This window comes from Mastigoproctus giganteus, chromosome 6, assembly GCF_048544385.1.
Source record: "Mastigoproctus giganteus isolate SK-2022 chromosome 6, ASM4854438v1, whole genome shotgun sequence".
Lineage (NCBI taxonomy): Eukaryota > Metazoa > Arthropoda > Arachnida > Uropygi > Thelyphonidae > Mastigoproctus > Mastigoproctus giganteus.
The window spans coordinates 17,902,323-17,927,659 of NC_143580.1; the positions used below are offsets into that span (position 1 = coordinate 17,902,323).

Genomic DNA, 25,337 nt, shown 5'->3' on the forward strand with positions numbered 1-25,337 from the left:
GGGGACTGAAAAATTTAACCATTGTTCCTTTATCATTCAGAAAATCCAAGAGTTTTTGAGAACAACAATATCAAAAAAGTAAACTAAATGTGATGTGGAGGGCTAACAGGAAGGCTTGGGTAACAAGACAGTTTTTCCTGATTCATGAAATGTTTCCCCCAAGTGTGAAAGCTTATCTAGAAAGTTATAATTTACCTGTAAAGGCCCTCTTGGTTTTGGACAATGCTCCTGCTCATCCCCCTGGCTTGGAAGACGATTTGGCAGAGGAATACAGCTTTATTCGAACTAAATGTCTACCATCAAACACAACTCCTTTAATCCAACCCATGAATCAGCAAGTCATTGCCTGTTTTAAAAAAACTTTATACAAAAGCCCTGTTTCAAAGGTGTTTTGAAGTGACGTCAGAGACAGAACTTATATTGAGAGAATTTTGGAAAAATCACTTCAGTATCCTCGATTGTTTGAGGATAATTGATAAGGCATGGGGAAGTGTCTTCCAGGACAATGAACTCGGCCTGGAGGAAATTGTGGCCAGAGAGTGTGTCAGAAAGAGAGTTTGAAGGTTTTGGGTCAGAGCCTGTTGTTGATGAAATTGTGTCTCTGGGCAGGTCCATGGAATTGGAGGTTGATAGTGAGGATGTAGAGGAATTGGTGGAGGATCATAGAAGGGAGCTCACCACAGAAGAACTGTTGGACCTTCATAAAGAACAGGAAGCTGAAGCAGCAGAGGAAATTTCATCAGAGGAGTAAGGGTCAAGTAAAGGCAGCATCCCAACTGCTGACATTAAGGAAATGCTGTCCAATTGGGCCAAAATGCAGAGTATGGTCAAGAAGTGACACCCAAACATTGCCGTAGTTAATCAAAATATAAATTCATTCAGTGATAATGTGATTGGCTACTTTCTGAAAATTTTAAAAAACAGACAGAAACAGACAACATTGGACAAGTTCTTTACTAAATCGAGTGCTAGTGAATCGTCGGGAAAGAGTAAAAAAAAAGACATCAGTCATCAGAATTCGAGTTACAGTACCTGATGTTTTAATGGAAGGTGACTCCCCTTCTAAACAATACATAATTCCTTTCCTCTTTTTCAGCTTCTGCCATCATCGCTCTTCAGTAAAAGTAAAGTTTTGGTTAAATTTTTATTTATTTATGTATCAGATTCGGGACTGGGAATGGATTATTCCAATTTTAGTTAATACCTATGGAAAAAATTGATTCCATATTCGTCTAATTCAGTATTCTTCCGTCCCTCAGGAACGGATTAATGATGAATATAGAGGTTTCACTGTAGTTTGTTAGCTACCTGAGCAGGATCATCAACAATCGAACCATCGATATCAAGTGGACCAATCTGATTCACCCCCTTTCTTTTAGAGTTTATATAAGTAAAGAAATCCTTGCTGTGTTTCTTGGCATTCTTTGCCAAAGATTTCTCATAATCTGCTTCGCTTGCCAAATCTCCTTAATGACTTGATTCCATTTTAGTTCTTTAGTTTTCATAAGGATGTCCTTTACTTGAGTTTGCTGCCTAATCCATGTGTTTCTTTTCTTATTTAACAGTCTGATTCCTAATATAATTCATTCCATTCTTCACTGTGTAGTTTTCAGCTTATCTTCTATTCTTTTGGTAAGTGCCCAAGTTTCACTTCCATAAGTCGTGGGGAGTATACATTGGTTCATTATTTTACAATTTCAGACAAATTGGGATATTGCTCCTCAGTATATGACTATATTTCTTGAATGCAATCCATCCAAAATTTATTCTTTTCTTGACTTTCACCCATTTATCATTATTACAGCTAATGACCAGTCCCAGGTAAGTATATGAATCCACCTTTTCAATTACTGTTTCTTCAATGACTATATCTCTTTCTGAGGCTTATTTGTTCATGATTACTTTTGTTTTAGCCATATTCATCTTTAGTCCAAAATCCTTACTAACTCTGCATAACTGATTAAGATTTTCCTCTAATTCTTTGGGATCATGGCTTTTTTTTTTTTTTTTTTTTGTGTAAACTCCAAACACAAGAGGCATTAGAACCTATAGGACTTAGTACCGTGCTTGGGTTGGAGGTTGAGAAGATGAAAGAAGATATTTGTTGACATTAACTTGAACTTCTGTAGACTGTAATTTTCAGGAAATACGTATGAAGGAAGGTTGTTCAGAAAACAGCAGTTGAATGAATAAATGAGGAAGATGGTAAGTTGGTTCTGTGAGTTGGACAAGTTGGACAGTAAATGGATGTTGGCTGGTGGCAACACGCATTCGGACTGTTTTGAAAGAGAGAGCGGGAATTATAGAAGCCAATTCAGAAGAACCAGTGCCCATGGAAATATCTATAGAAGAAGCATGCAGCAGAAACAGTACGTCTATGAGACAGCGAGTGAAGAGACTGTTAGAGATGAATCATTAATTAACCAAACTGCCCTCTTCTGAACGGAATCAAGAAGCCTGAGAGAGGTTTTGGGGGCACCACCCCCAGATGTGGGAACAATATTTCATGGTAGGGTGGATTTGTGATTTGTACAAAGTGAACAGCTATTTGGAAGAAAATGGCTTATGATCACAATGTCACCTGTAATAGATCCAATATCTTTCTGAAATAGAAAGATAATGGATCCATCAGTGTTTTAGACTGAGTGCTGATAACACACAGAATGCCTGTTCCCCTCTAAGCCCCCCTTTTTATATATAGTCTGATAATAAAAAATGATAACATGAAAATAGAAACTTCCTTTTATGTGTAACAAGATAGGGAAAATGTAACACACTAATTTTTCTTGAATCATTCAATGTGGCCCCTGAAACAAATATAACATTGAATATAGCCCCTATATGGAAAAAGGTTGGACACCACTAACTGCACCAACCTTAGAATACATGCCACAGGCTATACAAACAATGAACTCATGACTCACACCAGGAATGCCTTCAGGGGTTTTCGGTGTGTGTCGTGAATTCACAATATTGTCTGGGTCACAATATCCGTGGACTCTGTATTCCTAGCAGATACAACCCCAGGGGCTTGCATCTGGTGAGTATGGGCTTGGCACACCCAGGGTCCTGAGCTGGATATCATCATTCTTCTCTTTCTTAGTGATTCCCTTCTACTTCTGACTCTCTCTCTCTCTCCCCCCCCCCCGGGTAATTCAGAAAAAATATTTTTTTTTTTTGTTGGCTGGTGTAGCATAAGCTTCAGGCTTCCTTGCACAATATGGCTAATGATAATAATAATAATAAAAAGCGGCGTGATGTCCCAGTGGTTACAACACTGGACTACCAGCCTGATGGACCCGGGTTCAAGTACCATCTTGGCGAAAGCGAAAACAGCTCCATCATTCTGGGAGACTGGTATAATAATAGGAATAAAATTAGAATAATAAATAAATTAATAGTATTTAAAATTAGAATAATAATAAATAAATTAATAGTAATAAAATCAGAATAATAAATAAATTAATAGTATTTAAAATTAGAATAATAATAATAAATAAATAAACATTGTGAAAGTTGCTCCAATGGACCTACCCACCCCAAGGTCGGAGTGGCGGATAAGGCAGATTATGGCGCCATCTGGCATCACTCCCGAGAACTACCACTGGACACAAGCTGAAGCCAAACAGGTCCACTTTCAAAGATGGATGATGTCGCAGAGAATTATTAATCATACTGCGAGTGTGGTGCAGGATAAAGTCACTCATGTTCAGGCTTAAGGCAGAGAGGTCGGTTCGAAAAATCAGAGACGGTCTCCCAAGAAAGACAGTGGAGCAAGTGGTGCTGTCCCCATATGACTACCACAAGAGAAGGGCAAGACCATCCAATCCCACCAACTGGAAGTGCTTCCTGTGCAACTGCACTAGTGACCACCCAGGAAGGGAGAAAATATCAATGTATGAAGTGGAGCATTGAAATGAATATGTACATCATGCAAGCATATTGCGAAACTGGAGACCGATATGACAACTCACAGGGTGAGACTACATACCAAGCGGTTGGAATGATTCCTGGATATTTGGGTTACTGAACAGCAAATAGCAGACCAGAGAAGGACCGTCGTCATGAAGAACCTGATAGCTCCTGCAATCTTGGAAAAAATCAAGCAGGATGATTTTTTTCATATTTTTTCATATTCTTTATCCTTGGCAGTTGATCACCAAGGATAAAGAATCTGAAACCAGAGGAGGAAGAACATACCACCACCAAACCAGAGGAGGAGGAGCAAGAAAAAAATACAACCCACAGCGGCTGAAGTAGGCGCCTCCGTAGCCAGGTGGGAAGGAGCAGCAGTGCGTAGCACACGCTTCTTGATTAGACTGGGGTTCGAGTCCGTCACCATCAAATACGGAGGATGCGGAAAGGTCAGGGAATGACCACCGCATATCATGGAGCAATATGGCCTTAGTTGCTAATGCTCCTAAAATCCAAATAACAAGCACAAGCGGCTGAAGTGGAAAGAGACGAGGTCATGGTATCCAGAATAGAGAACGAGTGGAAGAAGGCCCTAACAGAATTCGAAGGAATGGACCCCACAAAGACTCACGTGATACTGAAGCAGAGGCCAAATAGAAACTTGTGGAGAGTCACAGACCACCTCAGTCGGTACATAATACCGCAGTACCTTGACAGCAATGGTGCAAAACTGGAGGCCATCCACACAGCCATGTATTGTGCTGCGGTAGCAGCTACAAGGATTAATGGAAGAGAAACAAGAGACCAGCAACAGAAGAACCGAAAACAGAAGGAACCACCAACTTGGGAAAGAAGATTTCAGCAGAAGATAGAAGAATTAAGAGTCAAGATAGGCCAATTGACCCAGTACCAACGGGGGAATAGGAGTAAGAAATTAATTGGAAAAGTGAAGAGCATCCTCAAGAGAGACAGCATCCACAGCAGACATGAGACAAAAAATCAGAGAATAGCAGAGTACTTGGACACATTGAAGCAGAACCTCCTTGCACTCAGCAAGAGACTATGCCGATACAAAGGGAGCTCCTAGAGGAAAATAAACAACCGAATCTTCGATGAGGACCAAAGAGGCTTCTACAGGAGTTTCGAAGAAGACTGGAAAGAAGGGAACGGACCACCCGAGCAGAATATGATTGATGAGTTCTGGGGAAATATATGGAGCAAGGAAGTAAGACATAACAGCCAAGCCCTCTGGATAGAACTAGAACACAAGAAAACCAAGGACGTACAAGAAATGAGAGGGTGGGAGATCCGGGAAGAAGACATAAAACAGACAATCAAGAACTCTCACAACTGGCAAACTCCAGGAATAGATAACGTCCACAGCTATTGGTACAAGAAGCTCGCTTGCACACACAAGCAACTGTCAGAGCAGTTCACCCAAATGATAAGGCACCCAGAGACAATCCCAAAGTTTCTCACTCAAGGAATCACATATCTGAAGTCTAAAGATGAAGATACAAGAAACCTGGTGAAATATAGGCCAATCACCTGCCTACCAACAATGTACAAGATCCTGACGCTGCATAACTAGGAAGGTATCAGACCACTTGGAGAGCCAGAACATAATGGCTGAACAGCAGAAAGGATGCAAGCAGCTGAGCAAAGGATGCAAGGAGTAATTAACCGTAGATGCAGCGGTTATGGAGCAAGCCTACAAGAAGCGGTGCAACATGTACACAGCCTACATCTATTACCCAAGGCCTTCGACTCCATGCCTCATAGCTGGCTAATAGAGGTGTTGAACATCTACGAAGTCAGTCTGATAGTGACAAATTTCCTAGGAGAAATGATGGTGAAATGGAGTACCACCATTAAGGCTGAAAACATCACAACCAAGCCAATCCCCATCAGGAGAGGAATTTTTCAGGGAGATGCCCTGAGCCCATTGTGGGAAACATATGGAGCAAGGAAGTAAGGCATAACAGCCAAGCCCCCTGGATAGAACTAGAATGCAAGAAATGAGAGGGTGGGAGATCTGGGAAGAAGTAAAACAGATGATCAAGAACTCTCACAACTGGCAAACTCCAGGAATAGATAATGTCCACAGCTACTGGTACAAGAAGCTCACTTGCACACACACACACACACACACACACACACACACACACACACACACACACACACACACACACACACACACACACACAAGCAACTGTCAGAGCAGTTCACCTGAATGATAAGGCACTTAACTTCTGTCTAGCACTTAACCCGCTATCCACCATGCTCAACAGTAGCAAGTATGGATATAATCTCAAAGGAGGAAGGAAGAACCTGTACACCCCACCCACCTGATGTACATGGATGACATCAAGCTCTACGTGGGAACACCGAGAAGCACCTCCAGCAACTACTCCAGATCACCGAAGAATTCAGCAATGATATTAGGATGGAATTTGGTCTAGACAAATGCAAGACCCATGGATTGTACCAGGGAAAATTAGTCAACCGAAACTACCAGCTGCAGACTGGTAAAGAGATCGAAGCTAAAGCAGAGGGAGAGGCCTACAAATATTTGGGGATGATGCAGGCTCAGCATTTACAGCACAAGGAAATTAAGGCCTGCCTGACTGAAAAATACCATCGACTTAGAAGACTTAGAAGCCTGCTGAAAGCAAAGCTGAACGGAAGGAACACAGTTAAAGCCAATAAACACCTATGCAGTCCCAGTGCTAACATACTCCTTCGGGGTCATAGATTGGACTAACACTGAACTGGAGGATATCATGAGAAAGACAAGGACAATGATGACCAAAAGCTGCCAACACCACCCGAAATCTGCCGTGGAGAGACTGACAATTGCCCGGAAAGAAGGAGGAAGGAGCCTGATAGAGACCTCATTGAGCAACAGAAGACAGTGATAACCTTTGTGTTAACCTGAAGGATTACTTTCAGAAACACACAGCAGCACTACAGCAAGCCATAAGGAAGATAGATAAGCGGTATACCCCACTCAACCTAAGTGAGGAGTTCCCCCCCCCCCAACCAGGAGACACAAACGAAGCTAGAAAGATGGCAGAGAAGGCACTCCATGGCAGACACTACAATGATCTCCCTCAAGATCACATAGATAAAACTGCTTCCAATGCATGGCTCACGAGTGGGACACTCTTCCCCGAGACTGAAGGATTCATGTATACCATCCAAGACCTGGTAATCAACACCAGAAACTGTAGAAAATACGTTATCAAAGAGCCTGGAGTGTCCAATGACACATTTTGACGATGCCACTTGGCCTCAGAAACGATCCAACACATCACTGCGGGGTGCAAAGTGATCACCCAGATTGGACCAGTCTGGGTGATCCAGACTAAGTACCAGATTGGTGATCCCAGACTGGACCAGTCTGGATCACCAATCTGGGTACAGACTCTACACGAATTCAATCATACACGATTTATAAATAGGGGGATGATATCTTATATAACACGAACCGAATTTGCTTATGCACGATTCGCCTTTGTGTTTACAAGAAATGGCGGTCGAACGCAGAATCACCCCAACCGAACGCAACACGATAGGAATGAAGAGAAGATTCTGAAAATGTATTTATGTTTTTTATATTAGTGAAGGGGAAACACATTTCACCGTAATAACGTAAAAACCAACACAATTCCAGCGATCGGTATAATCGCAAATGCAATTAGATCGAGTTTATAACAGATTCCACTAGCAGAAACGCAACTGGAAATTGTTTTTATTGTTTATATGGTAGTAACCCCTATAAATGTGCTTTAGTAAAATGTGAGGTGTTAATAGTGTATCTCTGCCTTTACGGTGTTGTTTATTCAGTTGCTACAGCTTTGTTTATGTGTTTCAAGTGTGCCTCCTCGTTTTGTAATTGTGCTTTATTCCCTAAAAATGAGTAAAATACTTAAAAGGTGTAAAAAGGAAGTGTCCTGGTGAAGACACTGCAGATTCAGAGAGAAAAAGAAAAGCAATATCGATAAACAGAGGCGGACTGGGTCAAAAATTCTTATCCGGGAAAATTTATAGTGGCCTCATTCTATGGTTTATGGTCAAAATCACAGCGGCCTCCGGCCCACCGGGGTTTCCCCGGTAAGGCTTATGGCCAGTCCGCCTCTGTCGATAGAGAAAAAATATGAAATTATGAAACGCTTTGAGCCAGATGAAAGACAATGTGGTATTGCACGTGCTACAGTCCTAAATGAGGCAACGCCGAGAATTACAAAGAATGCAGAGAAAATAAAAACAACTTTCATAGCAGGAACAACTCAAAGTGTAATTGAAATACATTAGATTAAGACCCAAAGAATTGGAAGAGATGGAATGGCTGTCATCTGTTTGGATAGAAACCAAACAAAAAAAATAAGGTTGCTTATGATAGAAGCAAAAGCAGTAGCAATATTTTATTACGTAATAGTCGTAATAAAATACTTACGTATTTTATTATGATCATTTATTGTGTTTGGTAATGTTTTGGTTAAAAATGTGTGTTCAATCTTGGGTGGTCGGCATCTAACCCTATTTTTCCCATAGAGCCTGTTGTTTATATCGCACGATTTTGCATTGCACGAGGGTTTCTAGGAACACAACTATCGTGTTATATGAGGACTGATTTCATTCATAGACACAACCAGGTAGCCAGGATAATACATCAGAAGCTAGCAAGGAAAGTTAATTGAAGAAAGTGTACCATACTACTAGTACGAACCCCAGGCAGTACTAGAGACCCTAACCCACAAGCTGTACTGGGACTGCACCATAATAACAGATAAGACAATCTAACGCTTGTGGACAAGAAGGAAAAAGGTACTTATCTGATTGACATCATCATCAGCCATTTTCAATCCACTGCAGGATGAAGGCCTCTCCAGTAACTTTCCAGTTCCTTCTGTTTTGAGCACTGGCCATCCATTTACTGTCCACAAACTCATGAATTTCATCTATCCATTTCTGCCTTTGTCTTCCAGGTTTTTTGGATACCATTCTGTTATTTTCTTAGTCCATCTGTCATCATGTCTTCGAGCTATGTGTCCTGCCCAAGACATTTTAGTTCTTTAGGTTTGATAAGAATGTCCTTTACTTGAGTTTGCTGCCTAATCCATGTGTTTCTCTTCTTATCTAACAGTCTGATTCCCAATATGATTCGTTCCATTCTTCGCTGTGTAGTTCTCAGCTTCTCTTCCATTCTTTTGGTGAGTGCCCAAGTTTCACTTCCATAAGTCATTGTGGGGAGTATATACTGGTTCATTATTTTACGTTTCAGACAAATTGGCATATTGCTCTTCAGTATGTGACTATATTTCCTGAATGCTATCCATCCAAAATTTATTCTTCTCTTGACTTCCATCCATTTATCATTATTGCAGCTAATAACTTATCCCAGATAAGTATATGACTCCACCTTTTCAATTACTGCTCCGTCAATCATTATGCCCCTTTCTGTGGCGTACTTATTCATCATTACTTTTGTTTTAGCCATATTCATCTTTAGTCCAAAATCCTTACTAACTGTGCATAACTGATTAAGATTTTCCTCTAATTCTTTGGGATCGTGGCTTATGACCACAAAGTCATCTGTAAATTGTAAATGGTTTAGGTACTCTCCATTCACACTGACTCCTTTCTGCGACCAGTCTAATCTTCTGAAAGCTTCCTCAATGGCAGCAGTAAACAACTTTGGAGATATATCTCCTCATCGAACTCCTTTCTCAATTTTAAATTTTCTACTGTCTTTGTCTAGTCTAATAAAGGAGGTAGCACTCTCATATTTTTCTTCAAAATCATAATATATGGGGTATCAATGCCTTGTCTTTCCAGTGCCCGAAACATTGCCTTATGCTGTATGGAGTCAAATGCCTTTTCATAATCCACAAATGGCAGGCATAATGGTGTTTTATATTCATTTTCTTTCTCCATTAGCTGTGATATTACATGAAGGTGATCCGTATTTGAGAATCCTGTCCTAAAGCCAGCTTGCTCTTTCGGTTGATTCTCATCAAGTATTCTTTCTAATCTAATGCGAGAGATTCTTTCTAATCTAATCTAATCGAGATTCTTTCTAATCTAATCTAATCGAGATTCTTTCTAATCTAATCTAATCTGAGAGGGCATAAATTCAAATTGAGGAAAGACAGATGTAGGATAGACGTGCGGAAATTTGCCTTTAGCCAGCGGGTGGTTGGTTGGTGGAACAGACTTCCATCCCTTGTAGTGGAGGTTGATAGCCTAAATAAGTTTAAGGCTCAGCTGGACAGGTATTTTGAACGAACGGAGAGGTGAAGTGGAAGTGGGTTTTTTTTTTTGGCTGATGCTGAATAAGCTTGCTTTCTTGCATCAAATGCCTCTACTAATGCTAATGCTAATCTGTTAGTAATGGACCTTGTGAACAACTTGTAGATGTGGGATAACAAGCTAATTGGTCTATAATTTCCAATTTCTGATTTATCTCCTTTCTTATGCAGCAAAACTATGATTGCATTATTCCATTGCTTAGGCGTCACACCTTTTCTAATGCACTTCGTGAAGAGCCTTGCCAGTTTTTGTGTTATGTCTCTTCCTCCCAATTTTAACAACTCTACAGTAACTTGATCTTCCCCCAGGGCTTTCTGATTCTTCGTTTTCTTCAAGGCCCCGGCTGCCAAGCGTTATAGTGATCAAGCGAATTTCAGAGTGATTCATAGAGCGTTTACTCAGAGCCAAAGTTCTTATTTATTTTAAAAAGTTTTTTACATTGTCTTTAATTAATAACTTAGTCTTACAAATTGTAAGCAAGTTTTAAGAAAGGAAATCTACCTTTCTTTTTAAACTAACGTACTAACCCTTATACCGCTTGGTCACTCTAGCGGCACTGCTCCTGAAACACATCAGTAATGAATCAGGAATGCATGTGTGCATTCCTGATTCATTACTGATGGAATCAGGAATGCACACATGCTAAACAGACAAAAAATCGAGCTTGGAATCTGTTTAGAAAATTTCCTACAACTGCTAATTTTATTAACTTTAAAAAACTCAAGGCCAATTTCCGCCAAAAAAGAAGAAAAGCAAAGAAAGATGCCTGGATAGATTTTGCTTCCACCATAAACAAGGATACGGACAGCAGACTCATCTGGAAGAAATTCAAGCACTTGACGGTAAATTTGTGCAGTCTCCAGCCTCAATCCTGAACTGGAAAGGGCAAGAATTGTCTGATTCAAAAGAAATAGCAAATGCATTAGCTGAGTCTTTTGCCAGTATATCAGCAGTGTCCACATACAGTCAAACCTTCTAAAAAATTAAGGCATCTGCAGAACAACATAAAATAAATTTTTATACTAAGGCATCTCAGCCGTACAATCAGCCATTCATGTTAAAGGAACTTTTTGAGTCTCTAAACAAAACATCAAGTACTGCTGCCGGCCCGGACGGAGTATGCTATATAATGTTAAAAAAGTTAAATAATAAAGCAATAAGTTCCCTATTGAGATTCTATAATCGAATTTATTTAGAAAATACTTATCCACACTCATGGCGTCACTCAATTGTACTAGCCTTTCCGAAGCCAGGTAAGGATCATACCATACCGAATAATTACAGGCCGATATCGCTGACTAGCTGTTTAGGCAAAGTCTTAGAAAAAATGGTGCACAGGTGGTTAATGTGGCTTCTGGAAACAAACAATCTGCTAAACTGAAATCAGTATGGTTTTCGGAAAAACCACTCAACCTTAGATGTGATGATTAAAGCAGAAACAAATATCCGCAATGCTTTCATTAAGAGACAACATCTGGTTATGGTCAATCTCGATATTGAGAAAGCGTTTGATACCACTTGGCGATATGGTATCCTTCAGGATCTTCGATCATTCGGTCTGAGGGGCCAGTTACCACAATTTATACAAAATTTCCTACACTACAGAACTTTTCAGGTCAGATATAGGAACGCTATATCCAAATCATTTGAACAAGAGGAGGGTGTACCGCAGGGTTCCATCCCGAGTGCAACGCTATTCACAATAAGAATTACAAATATAACACAAGACATACCAAAAACAGTTGAATCATACATGTTTGCCAATGACCTGATTATCTCTTGCCAGTCACAAACCATGATTTCCATTAAAAGGCAACTTCAAATGTCCATAGCCAGAATAGAATTGTGGGTGCAACGGAATGGCTATTCATTAGCAGAAAATAAATTGACTGCAATTCATTTCTGTAAAATACGAAAATTACATCCAGATCCTGAAATACATTTAAAAAACAATCGGATTCCTCTTACCAACAATTTTCGTTTATTGGGTTTATATCTAGACAGTAAACTTAATTTTTCCAATCATGTAGCCTACCTTAGAACGGCCTGTCAAAAGAAATTAAACATCTTAAGAGCTGTTCATCTAACTCCTGGGTGCTGATAGACACTCCCTCACACATCTTTATAAAAGTTTTATCCGGTCCCGCTTAGATTACGGGTCACCTGTCTATGACTCTGCAAGAAACAATTCCTTGCTACGTCTAAATACTGTTCAACATAGTGCCCTAAGGATAGCCACAGGTGCCTTCAGGACGTCTCCAGTCCAGAGCCTGTATATTGACGCAAATGAACCGCCATTACACCTTAGACGAAAATCCTTACTATGTAGCTATGCTGCAAAAATAAAAAGTATTCCATCTCATCCTTGCTGGGAATACCTGTTTAACCCTCAGTATGAAATGCTATATCGTAATAAACCTAATGAAAACCGCCCTGCGGGTATTAGATTGCAAGAACTGATGCTCAGTTGGAATATTAACTTCCAGCATATCCTTGAAGACGTAGATCCTTCTGAACATCCCTGGTCTCATTACTCACATCTCTGTGATAATTTCTTTCTGAGATGGAGAAAAGGCTCCCTGCCAAACAACAACTTCCAGCAGCTGCATAAAGCCCACGCCTTAGAAAACGCAGAGAAATTTCACATATATACAGACGGCTCCAAAACAGAAGAAGCTGTAGGTGCTGCAGCAATTTCTTCTGCTTTTTCAATAGCTGTCTCTCTTCCAACAGAATGCAGTATCTATACCGCAGAACTCTATGCAATAAAACTAGCTCTAGATAATATAACCAAACAGCAAATCAAAAAAGCTCTTATATACACAGACTCCTTAAGTGCCGTCACTGCCATTCAATCTACTACTTCTTCCCAACATCCCATTCTGAAACAGATACGGTCTCAATTATACCAATATCAAACATCCAAACAGTTGGTTACCTTCTGCTGGATCCCTGGGCATGTCGGCATCCCAGGTAATGAAAGTGCAGAACGTGCTGCTAAACATCCTACAAATAGATCACTCCATCATCTGAAAGTCCCACACATTGATTATAAATCCAGTATTAAAACAGCATGTAGGCTTCAATGGACTAATCTATGGCAAACACAAGTGAATAATAAACTGTTTCAGATTAAAAAAGAACCTCAGTTGTGGACTTCTAGTTTCAGGAAAAGCAGACTTGAAGAAGTGATTTTGGCAAGACTCCGTATTGGACACACACACACATACAACTCATTTGTTCTTGCTTATGGGAGAAAACCCCACCTCAATGTTCATTCTGTCAGACTCAGCTAACAATCAAACATATTCTAATAGAATTCCCTAATTATTCAAGTAACCGGAAATCCACTTTTTATTCTGCATCCAATCTGCTGGAACCTTCAAATTTACTGCACATACTGGGAAATAATGCAAATTTTGAAGCACTGTTTAGATACTTGAAGAGTATAAATGTGTATAATGGCCTCTGACAACAATTATATTAATAACTCAGTCATAAGTTAATAATGAAAAGGCACAATATGGCCCAGGAGGCCCTTGTGCCAAAAAACCCAAAACAACAACAACAACATTTTCTTCAATGCATGTTCTACCTCATCAGGAAGAATATTGGGTATGTCGTATGTGTTGCTACTTTGCAATTCATCTTCCCCACTGCTGGCATCATTCCCCTGCTCCTTGTATAATTCCCTATAGTAGTCTTCTGCTATTTGAATTATGCCTTCTCTGCTGTTTATAAGTACACCATCGCTATTCTTCAGTTTCAGTATCATTTGTCTTTCTGTATTACTGCTCATGGCTGCTGATTTAAATCTTTTGTTTTCCCTTAATGCTTTTTCTACTTTTCTTGTGTTAAATCTTCTTATGTCCTCTCTGAGTCTCTTTCTAATGGCTTTGCATAACTCAGTATACTCAATTTTCTCCCTGTCAGTGTTTTTCTTGCTCTTCATTTGTCATCTTCGGTTCATCATGACAAGTGTTTCTTGACTGATTTTTTTTTCTTCTTTGGATTTCTTTTTCCCTATAGGTTTCTTGGGCTTTATCACTTTCAGAAAGTTGTAATATTCCTTGTCGATATCTTGGTCTTGAACAGTCTGCAGAAGCTCCAACTTGTTCTTAAGTTCCAATACATACTGCTTTTTCTCCTCTTCTGTTATCTCAAAGACCTTCGTATTATTTGCTCGAGTCAGTTTTTTCCTTTCCTACATCTATATCAAGTGTACATCTTACCATTCTGTGATCACTTCCAACATTTACCTTATTTAGGATGGTAACATCATTCACAATATATCTTCTGTTAGTGAGGATGAAGTCGACTTCATTAGTAGTTAATCCATTTGGACTCTTCCATGTCCACTTTCTGTTCACCCTTTTCTTGAAAAAAAGTGTTCATTACTGACAGTCCTTGAGATTCTGCAAATTCCACAAGTCTTTCACCTCTTTCATTTCTTTCACCAATTCCAAAATTTCCTATAGTTCCCCTTTCTGCACTATTTTGTCTTTTTCCAACCTTAGCATTGAAGTCTCCCATAATAATAGTATAGTGGGTTTTCTGCTCATCTAGAAGACTCAATTTCGGTGTACATTTCTTCAACCTCTTCATCATCATGGCTCGATGTTGGTGCATAAATCATTATAACCTTTAGCTTGTACCTCTTAGAAATCTTGAGTATTAGTCTTGATTGACATAGTGGTACCCAACACTGGCAACCTGCAGAAAACCCATGGGGAAAAAATCAGGAAGTACACGAACCTAAGACAGGAGATCAAAGATATGTGGCATATGCAACAAGTAACAACCATCCCGATCATTGTGTCAACCACAGGTATGGTGCCAAAGACCCTACATAACAGCCTAGCAGCAATAGGTCTCCCAGCGAACACCTACAAGGAACTCCAGAAAGTCGCAATCCTGAACACCTGTAGGATAGTCAGAGAGTTCCTCGACCAATAGTAACACTAGACATAACAACATCCACCCTGTGTACTTGGTAGCAGTACCCATCACGAGGTGGAATCTCCAATCAGGGAGAAATAATATGAGTAATAATAATATTTTAGCAACCATTATTAAAGTAAAATTTGAACTTTTACAAAATTTTAATTTACAATATATTACAGAATTTAAATTAATACACTATTACAGAAATTTAACAGTTAACAAAATTGTAATCGCTAGTGAAGTTAAATTTAAGCTACTGAAAGGAAGTTATGAGGTTCCCGCCAAAATATCGATAATAAAGGCTTCTAAATATTAAGCTATAGCTTTATAAATACTTAACTAGAAAATACTAGATTCCAAAAAATAAACTAACCTACTTGACTATATGGATTCAAACTAGCTATTAACCACTGTTTAGTATATTAAATAAAAAAAAAAAATAAAAAAAAAACCTCAAAATTATTCCAAAAACAAACCTGCTTTGAAGTTCCTAAATACAAAGCCACTGTATGCAATTGAGTGTAGCAATGTGCTATACATGTGCACTAGTTAATATCCAACCAACAAGTAATATTTAAAGGGTACTTGTTACATCCCAAGTACCCTTTAAATATTACAACAAAAGGTTTTAATTAAACTTAAGAAGGATGGTACATGGGAAAAACAATTAAATTATAATGTTAAATAAGTCATTGTACCATGTGAAATACTTTGTTTATTAGTATGAAAGGATAACTTGATACAATTTGACCCAAATGGCCCTGATAACTTCGTTACATTTCAGATTTCTATATTGAAATCCATCTGTGAGCCTGGGTTTTGGGTTTAGATCACACTAGATCGTGAAGAAAAAACATGACTTTACAACACTCAGGTAAAAAACATGACTTTACCACACTAGCAACAGAATTGATAGGAAAGAAGACTAGCCACTCTGGAAACCAAATAACACCAGAGACTTGTGATTTCTAGCAGGTATAATTCTCTTCTGTTAAAGCTTAAAAAATTTATTGTAGAAAAAATGCATACATCCTTATTGCTTTAATTTAGCCAGCAAGAAAATTTATTAAGCCTTAATAAATGTGGAGGTAAATTCTGAGAATTTATTGGATTTGTTAGCTGAAGAGAAATTGAAAATTAATGCAAAATTTTCTTCATAAGGTGTATTCGTACTTGAAATTTTGATTTTAAGTCTCTCTCTCTCTCTCTAAGCTGCAACAGCTTTATTGGTGGTTTATTGTTATTTACTCAGTGGAATAAATTAATCTGATCTCTATTGTTTTTTCAAATTAATTTAATTACTGTAATAATTTTTATCGCTATCTTTGAATAAATTTTTCACTTTTTGTTTAAGATGCATGGAGTTAACAATACACAACATTAGCTTACTTTAGCAAATTGAACTTAAAGCTGTGCAGCCCTTTGGTAAGAGGAAGGTAATTTAGATGAATTAGGAAGGGAAGAAAATGTGAGGGTATTGCTTCATTTGTTCATTTCTAAATTTTTTTAATGTTTTTTGAATGTAAATAAACTTTTTTTTTAATATGGATTTAATCAAATCTTTCTCTCTCTCAGCGAGTTGTTAATCTAGTGCTGGAGCAAATTGGCCAACCAGGAAATCATCCTCCTTTAAGTCCAACTTTTGGAAATATTTCTGAAAAGCCCCATCTTATTGTGGAACTGGCAGATGTTAAATCTCGTTTGCGAAAATTTCAGCAAGAATTGTAAGTCTTGAAAATAATTTTCTTTTAAATTTGAAATATTTGAACATTTGCAGCTAATACACTATCAGAAAAATTTCCCCCCCACTAAAAGTTTTTTGTTGAAAATGTATAAACAAATGCAGGTCCTTTATAAATTAAGAAATATAATGTTGAATTAGGAATTTACTTTTTCAGTATTTTCACCAAGGCTTCTAAAGCCACAAGGTGTCAGCATTATATATAAATTGCATCTCTTCTGTAGTTGGTTTACCTGCTTCCTCAATGAAAATTTAACTTTCTAGGGGGTAAAAACAAACTGCAGGCCTCTCCTGATAGTTAAATGTTTTTATGTAAATGACAATAATGAGATAGTCCCCCACTTCCATACATCACTGTAAAATCTTTTGGTTGTATTGACATATTTAGTTTCTCTACTTATAGCCTGTGACTCTGAGAAATTTATTTGATAAAGACAATATACATTGTTGAAAGCCACCTGAGTTGAGACTAAATTTCAATTTGTGTATGTCTTTTTAGATTTAGTATTGTACATTAATAGTAACAAGTGATGCAAGGAAGCAAGCTTGTATATAAACCAAAAAAACCCCTTTCCATCTCATATGTCCATCTACTCTAAATAAATAATTTGTTTAATGCTTCCTTAAGTATATTTAAGCTGTTCACTTTCACAGCACCAGATGGAAATTTGTTCCTCTAGTCAATTACATTTATGAACTTTAATTGTGTGTAGTTATTTTATTGCTTTTATCCTGTGTTTGTATGCACATTTTTTATGATATATTACAGCTTATTTATTTTTTATTGGTTTAAATTAAATTCAGCAAAGAACAGAATCTTGAGTTACAATTAGCATTAGCATTAGTAGAGGCATTTGATGCAAGGAAGCAAGCTTATGCAGCATCAGCCAAAAAAAAAAAAAAAAAAAAAAACCCACTTCCACTTAACCCCTCTGTTCGTTCAAAATACCTCTCCAGCTGAGCCTTAAACTTATTTAGGCTATCAACCTCCACCACAAGGGATTGTGTCAGTGCTCCACAGATTACAATATTATCATACTTCTGATCTTCAACTTTGACTTTGGCATTCTATCTAGATTTTAGTAAAGCTTTTGATATGATTACTTGTGAAAGGATATTGATATGAAGCGAAAGGTTATTATTAGTGAATAAAGATCCATCAATGGAATAGGAGTTGGTTAAAGGAGAAAGGAAAGAGGGTGGTTACAAATGGCTATTCCTGAGAGTGGACCAGAGTTGCAAGTAAGGTCCTTCAGTAATCACTGCTTGGACCTCTTCAGTTTCTTATCTTCCTAAATGATAGTGGTGAGGGAATGCATGGGATGTCATCAAAGTTCACTTAAAGGTTGGGAGGGTTGTTAATGACTGGAACTAAGGATTTGAACTGATTGAAACTATGTTTGGAAAAATAGCAGCTAAAATTTAGCTACTGTTTTTTCACAAATTGGAAGGTACTGCATTTGGGAAACAGAAACTTAGAAGTAGTTAACAGGGTTGGGGAAAGAAGAATTAAATAATGTTCAGGATGATGAAAGACATGATGTTCAACATGCAGTCTACACTGGCAGCAAGAAAAATATGGTGTTCTATCTATGATTTACTGGAATTTTTCAGAAAGGAGGTCATAGATCAATTATGGCCTCCTCCTCTTGATGGATTGATCCATTAAGAAAAGGGGTAAATGGAAGACTATAGAAGGTTGAAGAATGGTATTGGGAGGGATGGATATAGAATTAGTAGGCTAAAATCAGGATACCTATTTTCAAGTGTGGTATGGGAATAGAGAAAAATATAGTAGTAGAAAAATAAATATAAAATATAGAAGTAGGATAGGTGAATAGAAGTTGAAGCAAGAGAATTCATTTAAATGTCTGGATTCACCAATGCAACATGATGGAGATATTGATGAGAATGCGAAAGAATATTTGATGAATGGTTGAAGCAGAGAGAGAGGCAAGTGAGTTGTTGTGTGAGTGATGAGTCCCAATTAGACTGAAGGATAAGTTTATAAGTGGTGAGACTTGCTATGTTACATGACCCAGAGTGCTGGCTATTAAAAAAAAAAGCATGAACTAAGGTTACATGCAGCATAAATATGAATGATCAGATAGATGAGCGGAATTACCTGAAGGGATAAACAGAGAAATGAGCATTTTAGAAGCCTAGGGTTATTGCACCAATTGCAGATTATTATTATTAGCTATATGGTGCAAGGAAGCCTGAGGCTTATGCTGCACCAGCCAAAAAAAAAAAAATTTCTGAACTACCTTGAGAGAGAGAGAGAGAGAGAGAGAGAGAGAGAGAGAGAGAGAGAGAGAGAGAGAGAGAGAGAGAGAGAGAGAGAGAGAGAGAGAGAGAGAGAGAGAGAGAGAGACTTGATCCAGAATAAGAAAGGAATGGCATAGAAGGATACAAAACAGGTGATCCAAAATAGATGGAATTAAGCTGTGGAAGAAAAAGATGATCCCTCTATAGAGGATTGTGAAAAGTTTGAATAAATTGCCTGTAATTTTTTTTTTTTTTTTTTAAGGAGCATTAGCAACTAAGGCCATATTGCTCCAGAGATATGCAGCAGTCATTCCCTGACCTTTCTGCATCCTCCGTATTTGATGGTCACGGGCTCGAACCCTGGTTTAATCAAGAAGCGTGTGCTTCGCACTGCTGCTCCTGCCCATCTGGCTATGGGGGGGGGCTCCTTGCCTGTAATGGTGATTAAAGCAGAGAGTTTAGCAAAATTCAAGGCTGAATTGGATAGACACTTTTTGATAATGGGAATAATATGAGTTTTTTTTTTCCCCAGATGTGCAATAGGTTTGCTTCCTTGCATGATGATTATGCAATTTTAATAATATTGTTAGTATTAGTAGTGGAAAAAGATGCAAAAAAGCAAGATTATACAGCATTAGGAAAAAAAAAAAATAATATATATATATATTATATATATATGTATACACACACACACACACACACACACACACACACACACACACACACACACACACACACACACACACATATATAAATAAATAAATAAATAAATTTCTATTTCACCTATCCATCCCCTTCAATAGCTTGTCTACTCCTTCCTTGAATTTCAAACTATCCACTTCCACAACAATTGATGGAAGCTTGTCCAGCAATCAACCATCCTTCAGTGAATGCAAACTTCTGCACATCTACATCTATTCTTCAACTGAACCTTCCTAGTTCATTTCACAAATATACGTGGTCTCAATTCTAATCTCAACGATGTCCATTTCCACTTGCAGTCTGCCAAACTCCATGTACTTTTTCTGACAGAATCTCAGTTATCGGTTGATTCAACCACTGCTCATCTTAGTGGCCCAAATTATTCACTGTATGATTCTTCTTCTTGTGCATGTGTCCATTCCGATATTCCCTGTCAGAGACTTGGTAATTTGGAATCTCCTCTTTTCGATCTTCTCTGGCTTAAAATCTCTATACCTCATTGTGTCATATTCATCTGTTGTTTCTACGTTCTCCAACTCCACTAATCACTTGGAGCTCTATGACTTTCTCCAGTCCGACTTTCTAACAGTGAGGTAATTTTCCGTGGTGATTTTAATGTTCACAACTCCAGCTGGCTTGTTTTCTGGTCGAGATGCTGAGGCTTTTGCAATTATTAATGACCTTGCACAGATGTTCATTTACCTACAAGAATACCGGACAATCCTAACCAACACGCTTGGACAGCCAACACGCTTGATCTTTTTCTCACAAACAACCCTTCTAATACACGGTCAAAGTGAGTGGTCCTTTAGGCACCTCAGATCACAACTTGGTGATTCTCTCTTCTCCAATCGAGCCTTTATCTCATTGGAGAAGACACAATCCCAACCTCATATTGTTTGGCACTACAAGAATGCAAAATGGGATGAACTGCGAGGTTTCTTTTCTTCTTTTCCTTGGTCGGATTGTTTCAAAACTTCTGAAATCATCGTTTCTTGGATTGTGTCAGTGAAATTATTCATGTAGGAATGGAATCCTTAATCCCACACTCCACTTTAAAAATCTCGTCCTTTATCTAAACCTTGGTTTTCAATAAACGTGCTATGGCTGTTCAAGAGAAGAATGTTGCATATTGTAAATGGCTTGTTTCCAATTGTTCAGTTTCATTTTCTGCCTACACCAAAGCTCACAACAATTGTAAAGCAGTTATTAATCAGTTCAAACTAGATTTTGAACAGGCTAAAAGTAGAAAACTTGCTGCTTGCCCGAGTGGTAGCCAAGAATTGTGGTCTCTTGCCAAGGTTATTGGCTGCAACTTTTGCCCATCTCTGCTCCCACCTCTGTGAAAACCAGATGGTTCTGTTGTCACTTCAGCCAATATGGATAAAGCTAGCATCCCATTTTTCTTCCAACTCATGTATTAATGATCTTGGCAAACACCACCCACCATTCCCAACATGCTCTATTCAATGCCTCCTGCGGACTTCCGTCAAAAAGAATGTCAGAAGGATTTTGATGAATCTTGATGCAAAGAAAAGCTCCAGGTCCTGATGGTATTTTCTCCACTTGTTCTCAAAACCTGTGCTCCTGAACTTACTCCTGTTCTTTGCTGCCCTTTTTCATTTTCTTATTCCTAAAGTGTTTTTCCTTCTGCTTGGAATTTGCTCATATCCAGACAGTTCCTAAAAAGGGTGACAAATCACTCCCATCCAATTATCGTTTTCATTGCAATTACTTCTACTCTTTCTAAAGTAATGGAGAAATCAATTAACCGCTAACTCTTAAACTACCTAGAAACCTTCCGTTTGATCAACGATTGCCGGTATGAATTCCGTCAGTGTTGATCCACTGGTTATATTCTGGCTTATGTTACCCATTTATGGACAAGTTCAATTAAAGCTTCGGTGAAACACAAGCAGTTGCTCTTGGCATCTCAAAGGCTTTCGATCATGTTTGGCATAAAGGTCTTCTAAACAAGCTTCCATCTTATGGTTTGCCAACTGTTTTTTGTAATTGGTTATCCAGTTTTCTCTCTGATCGCTCACTGAGGGTGATGGCTCTCTGTCCTCCAACTTCTCCACTAATGCTGGTGTCCCCGAGGTTCAGTTCTTTCCCCCACTCTTTTCCTCTTGTATATTAATGACCTTCTTCCATTGACTGGAAATCCTATCCATAGTTTTGCTGATGATAGCACATTGCATTCTACTTTCCATTTTGAGAAACCTTGCCCTGCTCAATCAGCTTCAACTTCTCGAAAATCTGCTTCCAATTCCTTAAATGCCGATCTCCAGGTAATTTCAGTGGAACAAAGACAACTTAGTTGATTTCATTCTTTGTAAAACTCAATCTTGTCTTATATCTCGCAAAAAGGATTCTTCTGCTCCAATGCTTATCTTTTGTGACACTCCGATTTCTAGGCAAAATGATATATCTCTTTTGGGGATTACCCTGACTTCTAATCTCTCTCTTGGCATGAGCACATTACAAATATTGCTTCCTCTGCATCTAAACAACTTGGTTTTCTCTTTTGATCTCGGGGCGCCTCCGTAGCCAGGTGGGAAGGAGCAGCAGTGCGTAACACACACACTTCTTGATTAGACCGGGGTTCGAGCCCGTCACCACCAAATACGAAAGATGCGGAAAGGTCAGGAAATGACCACTGCATATCCCGGAGCAATATGGTCTTAGTTGCTAATGCTCCTAAAAACCAAATAACAAATGTTTCGCTCTCGGCGTTACTTTCCTTCCAAACAGTTATTCACTCTGTACAAATCGCAAATCTGCTGTACCATGGAATATTGTTCCCACATCTGCTGTCTCATAGTCGTACTGTTTCTGTTGCATGCCTTTTCTACAGATACTTCCATGAGCACTGTTCTTCTGAATTGGCTTCTATAATCCCTGCCCTCTCTTTCAAAACAGTCCGAACGTGTGCTGCCACCAGCCGACATCCATTTACTGTCCAACTTCAAACTCACAGAACCAACTTTTCATCTTCCTCATTTATTCATTCAACTGCCGTTTTCTGGAACAACTTTCCTTCATACGTATTTCCTGAAAATTACAGTCTACAGAAGATCAAGTCTAATGTTAACAAATATCTTTTTTCATCTTCTCAATCTACAACCCAAGCACGGTACTAAGTACTATAGATTCTAATAACTCTCGTGTTTGGAGTTTTCATAAAAAAAAAAACAAAGAAAAAACAACCTTCCTTCCTCAATTGGAATTTGTGTCCTGTTATGTGTAGTCTGAGCAAGAGGAAACATTTTTGAGACAGCCTTATTCTTATAAGTAAATCTGAATTTTTAATGTACACACACACACACACACACACACACACACACACACACACACACACACACACACACACACACACACACCTCCGTAGTCAGGTGGGAAGGAGCAGCAGTGCGTAGCACACGCTTCTTGATTACACCGGGGTTCAAGCCCATCACCACCAAATATGGAGGATGCGGAAAGGTCAGGGACTGACCACCGCATATCCCTGGAGCAATATGGCCTTAGTTGCTAATGCTCCTAAAAAAACACGTGTGCGCGCGCGCACACACACACACACACACACACACAGGAATAAATTTTAAACATTTATTATCATTAAATGTAATAGAGAACCATTTTGTTTTATCTATAGAGAGGAAAAGAATGAGTTAATCACTGAAGTAAAAGAAGAACTTGAGCATTCCAAAGAATCTCTAACAAAGTTACGGCAGGAGGTAAGGTTGTCTATTGCCTTTGCATGCTGATGAACTGTTCATTTGTCACTTATTAATTGCATACATTAAAATACAGTAGAAGCCATCTAAACCGATTTCTGCCTAACCAACTCACTGGATTAACTGACACTCCCCTTTCTCCTTTAAAACATACTATCTGATGCTCATGTCACACTGCATCAGACAGTATGTTTTTGAGGGAGAAGGAGGACCATTGCTGTGGTCTAGCACTGGTTTGGCTTTCTGAATCTGGCTCTGCTTCAGGCAGCTGGACCAGTATTCTTGTAGCTAGTATGGTACACACCACATCCTCCTATTGCATTGTTGCTTCTTTAGAGGTCAGTTGCATGTCCAAACTCTGTTTACGGCCCCTAAAATTAGTTGCTGTTGTAAGTAGCACATAAACTACATACTTAAATTAATGAAATATGAGTGAGTAAAGAAAGGGTTGTACTACAAAATCTAAGTTGAATATCTGGTAAGACTCAATAAAGTTATTCAGCTTATTCTTATTCAGCCTCCTTATTCAGCTTCTTGAATTAGGTGTGGGTGAGACAACTGTAAAACATTGGAAAAAATCATAAAAAATCCAGGAGGATTTTTGCTTTCAGTTTGTTTCACAGAGGTTAAGTTCTTGATTTACTTCAAAGAAACCAAAATTAGGGTCCTACACAATTCATCATGGCTGTGGTTTATTCAAGAAAGGCAACATGGAACTGAACCCCAATCTGCAGACTCATAAAAGCAGCATCAAAGGAAAGGCTTAAATCTTACATCAAATGATTAGTTAGCAGTGACAAACTTATATAGCATCCGCCAAAAAAAACCCCAACTAAACCTTCCATTTCATCTATTCATTCCCTCCAATAGTTTGTCTAGTTCATCCTTGAATTTATTAAAACTATCAACAACAGATGGAAGTTTGTTCCAACAATCAACCACACATCTCTTCTGCAACCATTCTTCTTCAATTTGAATTTGTATGTGTGTGTGTGGGGGGGATCTGAGCAAGAGGAAGAATGCCATCAGCATTGTGTGCCTAGTCTCCAGATGCTGCAATCTGCAGAACTGAAGCCTTTCTTGGTAAGAAAGGCTTCCTCTTTGTTACTCTTACCAATCTTGTTGCCCTTCTCTGTACTTGTTCCAGCAGCTCTATATCGTTCTTAAAATGAGGCCCGAAACCTGTATGCAGTACTCAAGGTGATACCTTTCCGTTGGTTTTATACAACGGAATATCACCTCCTTATCCCTGCTAGCAAAACTCCTGTGTGTCATTGACAAAACCCCATGAGCTGACCTAGCAGCATATCTGCATTTTTCAGAGAATTCATAATAAACTCCCCCCCCCCAGGTCTTTTTTTTCATTTTCCACTACCCTGAGTGTAGTAGTACCTGGGGTTACTGCTACCCATGTGCAATACTTTGCATTTATCAATGTTAAACTTCAATTTCTACAATGGCAAGTTGAATTTCTTCAACTTGCCATTTCTAGCCCATCCACCTAACTTTTCTAGATCCTGTTGCAGTGGCATACTGTTATTACTATCATTAACCACCTTGCCACCCTTTGTATCATTTGCAAATTTGCACATTAAGTCTGATATGCCTTCATCAATATCATTGATAAATCTAGAAAACAATGGGCCTAACACCGAACCCTGAACGACTTTACTAATAGCATTAATCCATCAGTCCATGAGAGTGGTAATTAGTGT

At 38.7% G+C, this 25,337-nt stretch overlaps 1 protein-coding gene across 1 annotated transcript in view; it reads left to right on the forward strand.

The window, feature by feature from the left end:
* The window catches only part of LOC150084017 (protein Daple-like), a 303,433-nt gene that overhangs the window by 72,118 nt on the left and 205,978 nt on the right, over window positions 1-25,337 (forward strand). The window contains exons 7-8 of the mRNA XM_090375738.1: window positions 16,750-16,898; window positions 23,541-23,622. Coding sequence (XP_090231864.1) covers window positions 16,750-16,898; window positions 23,541-23,622 — 231 coding nt within the window. The remainder of the gene's footprint in view (window positions 1-16,749; window positions 16,899-23,540; window positions 23,623-25,337) is intronic.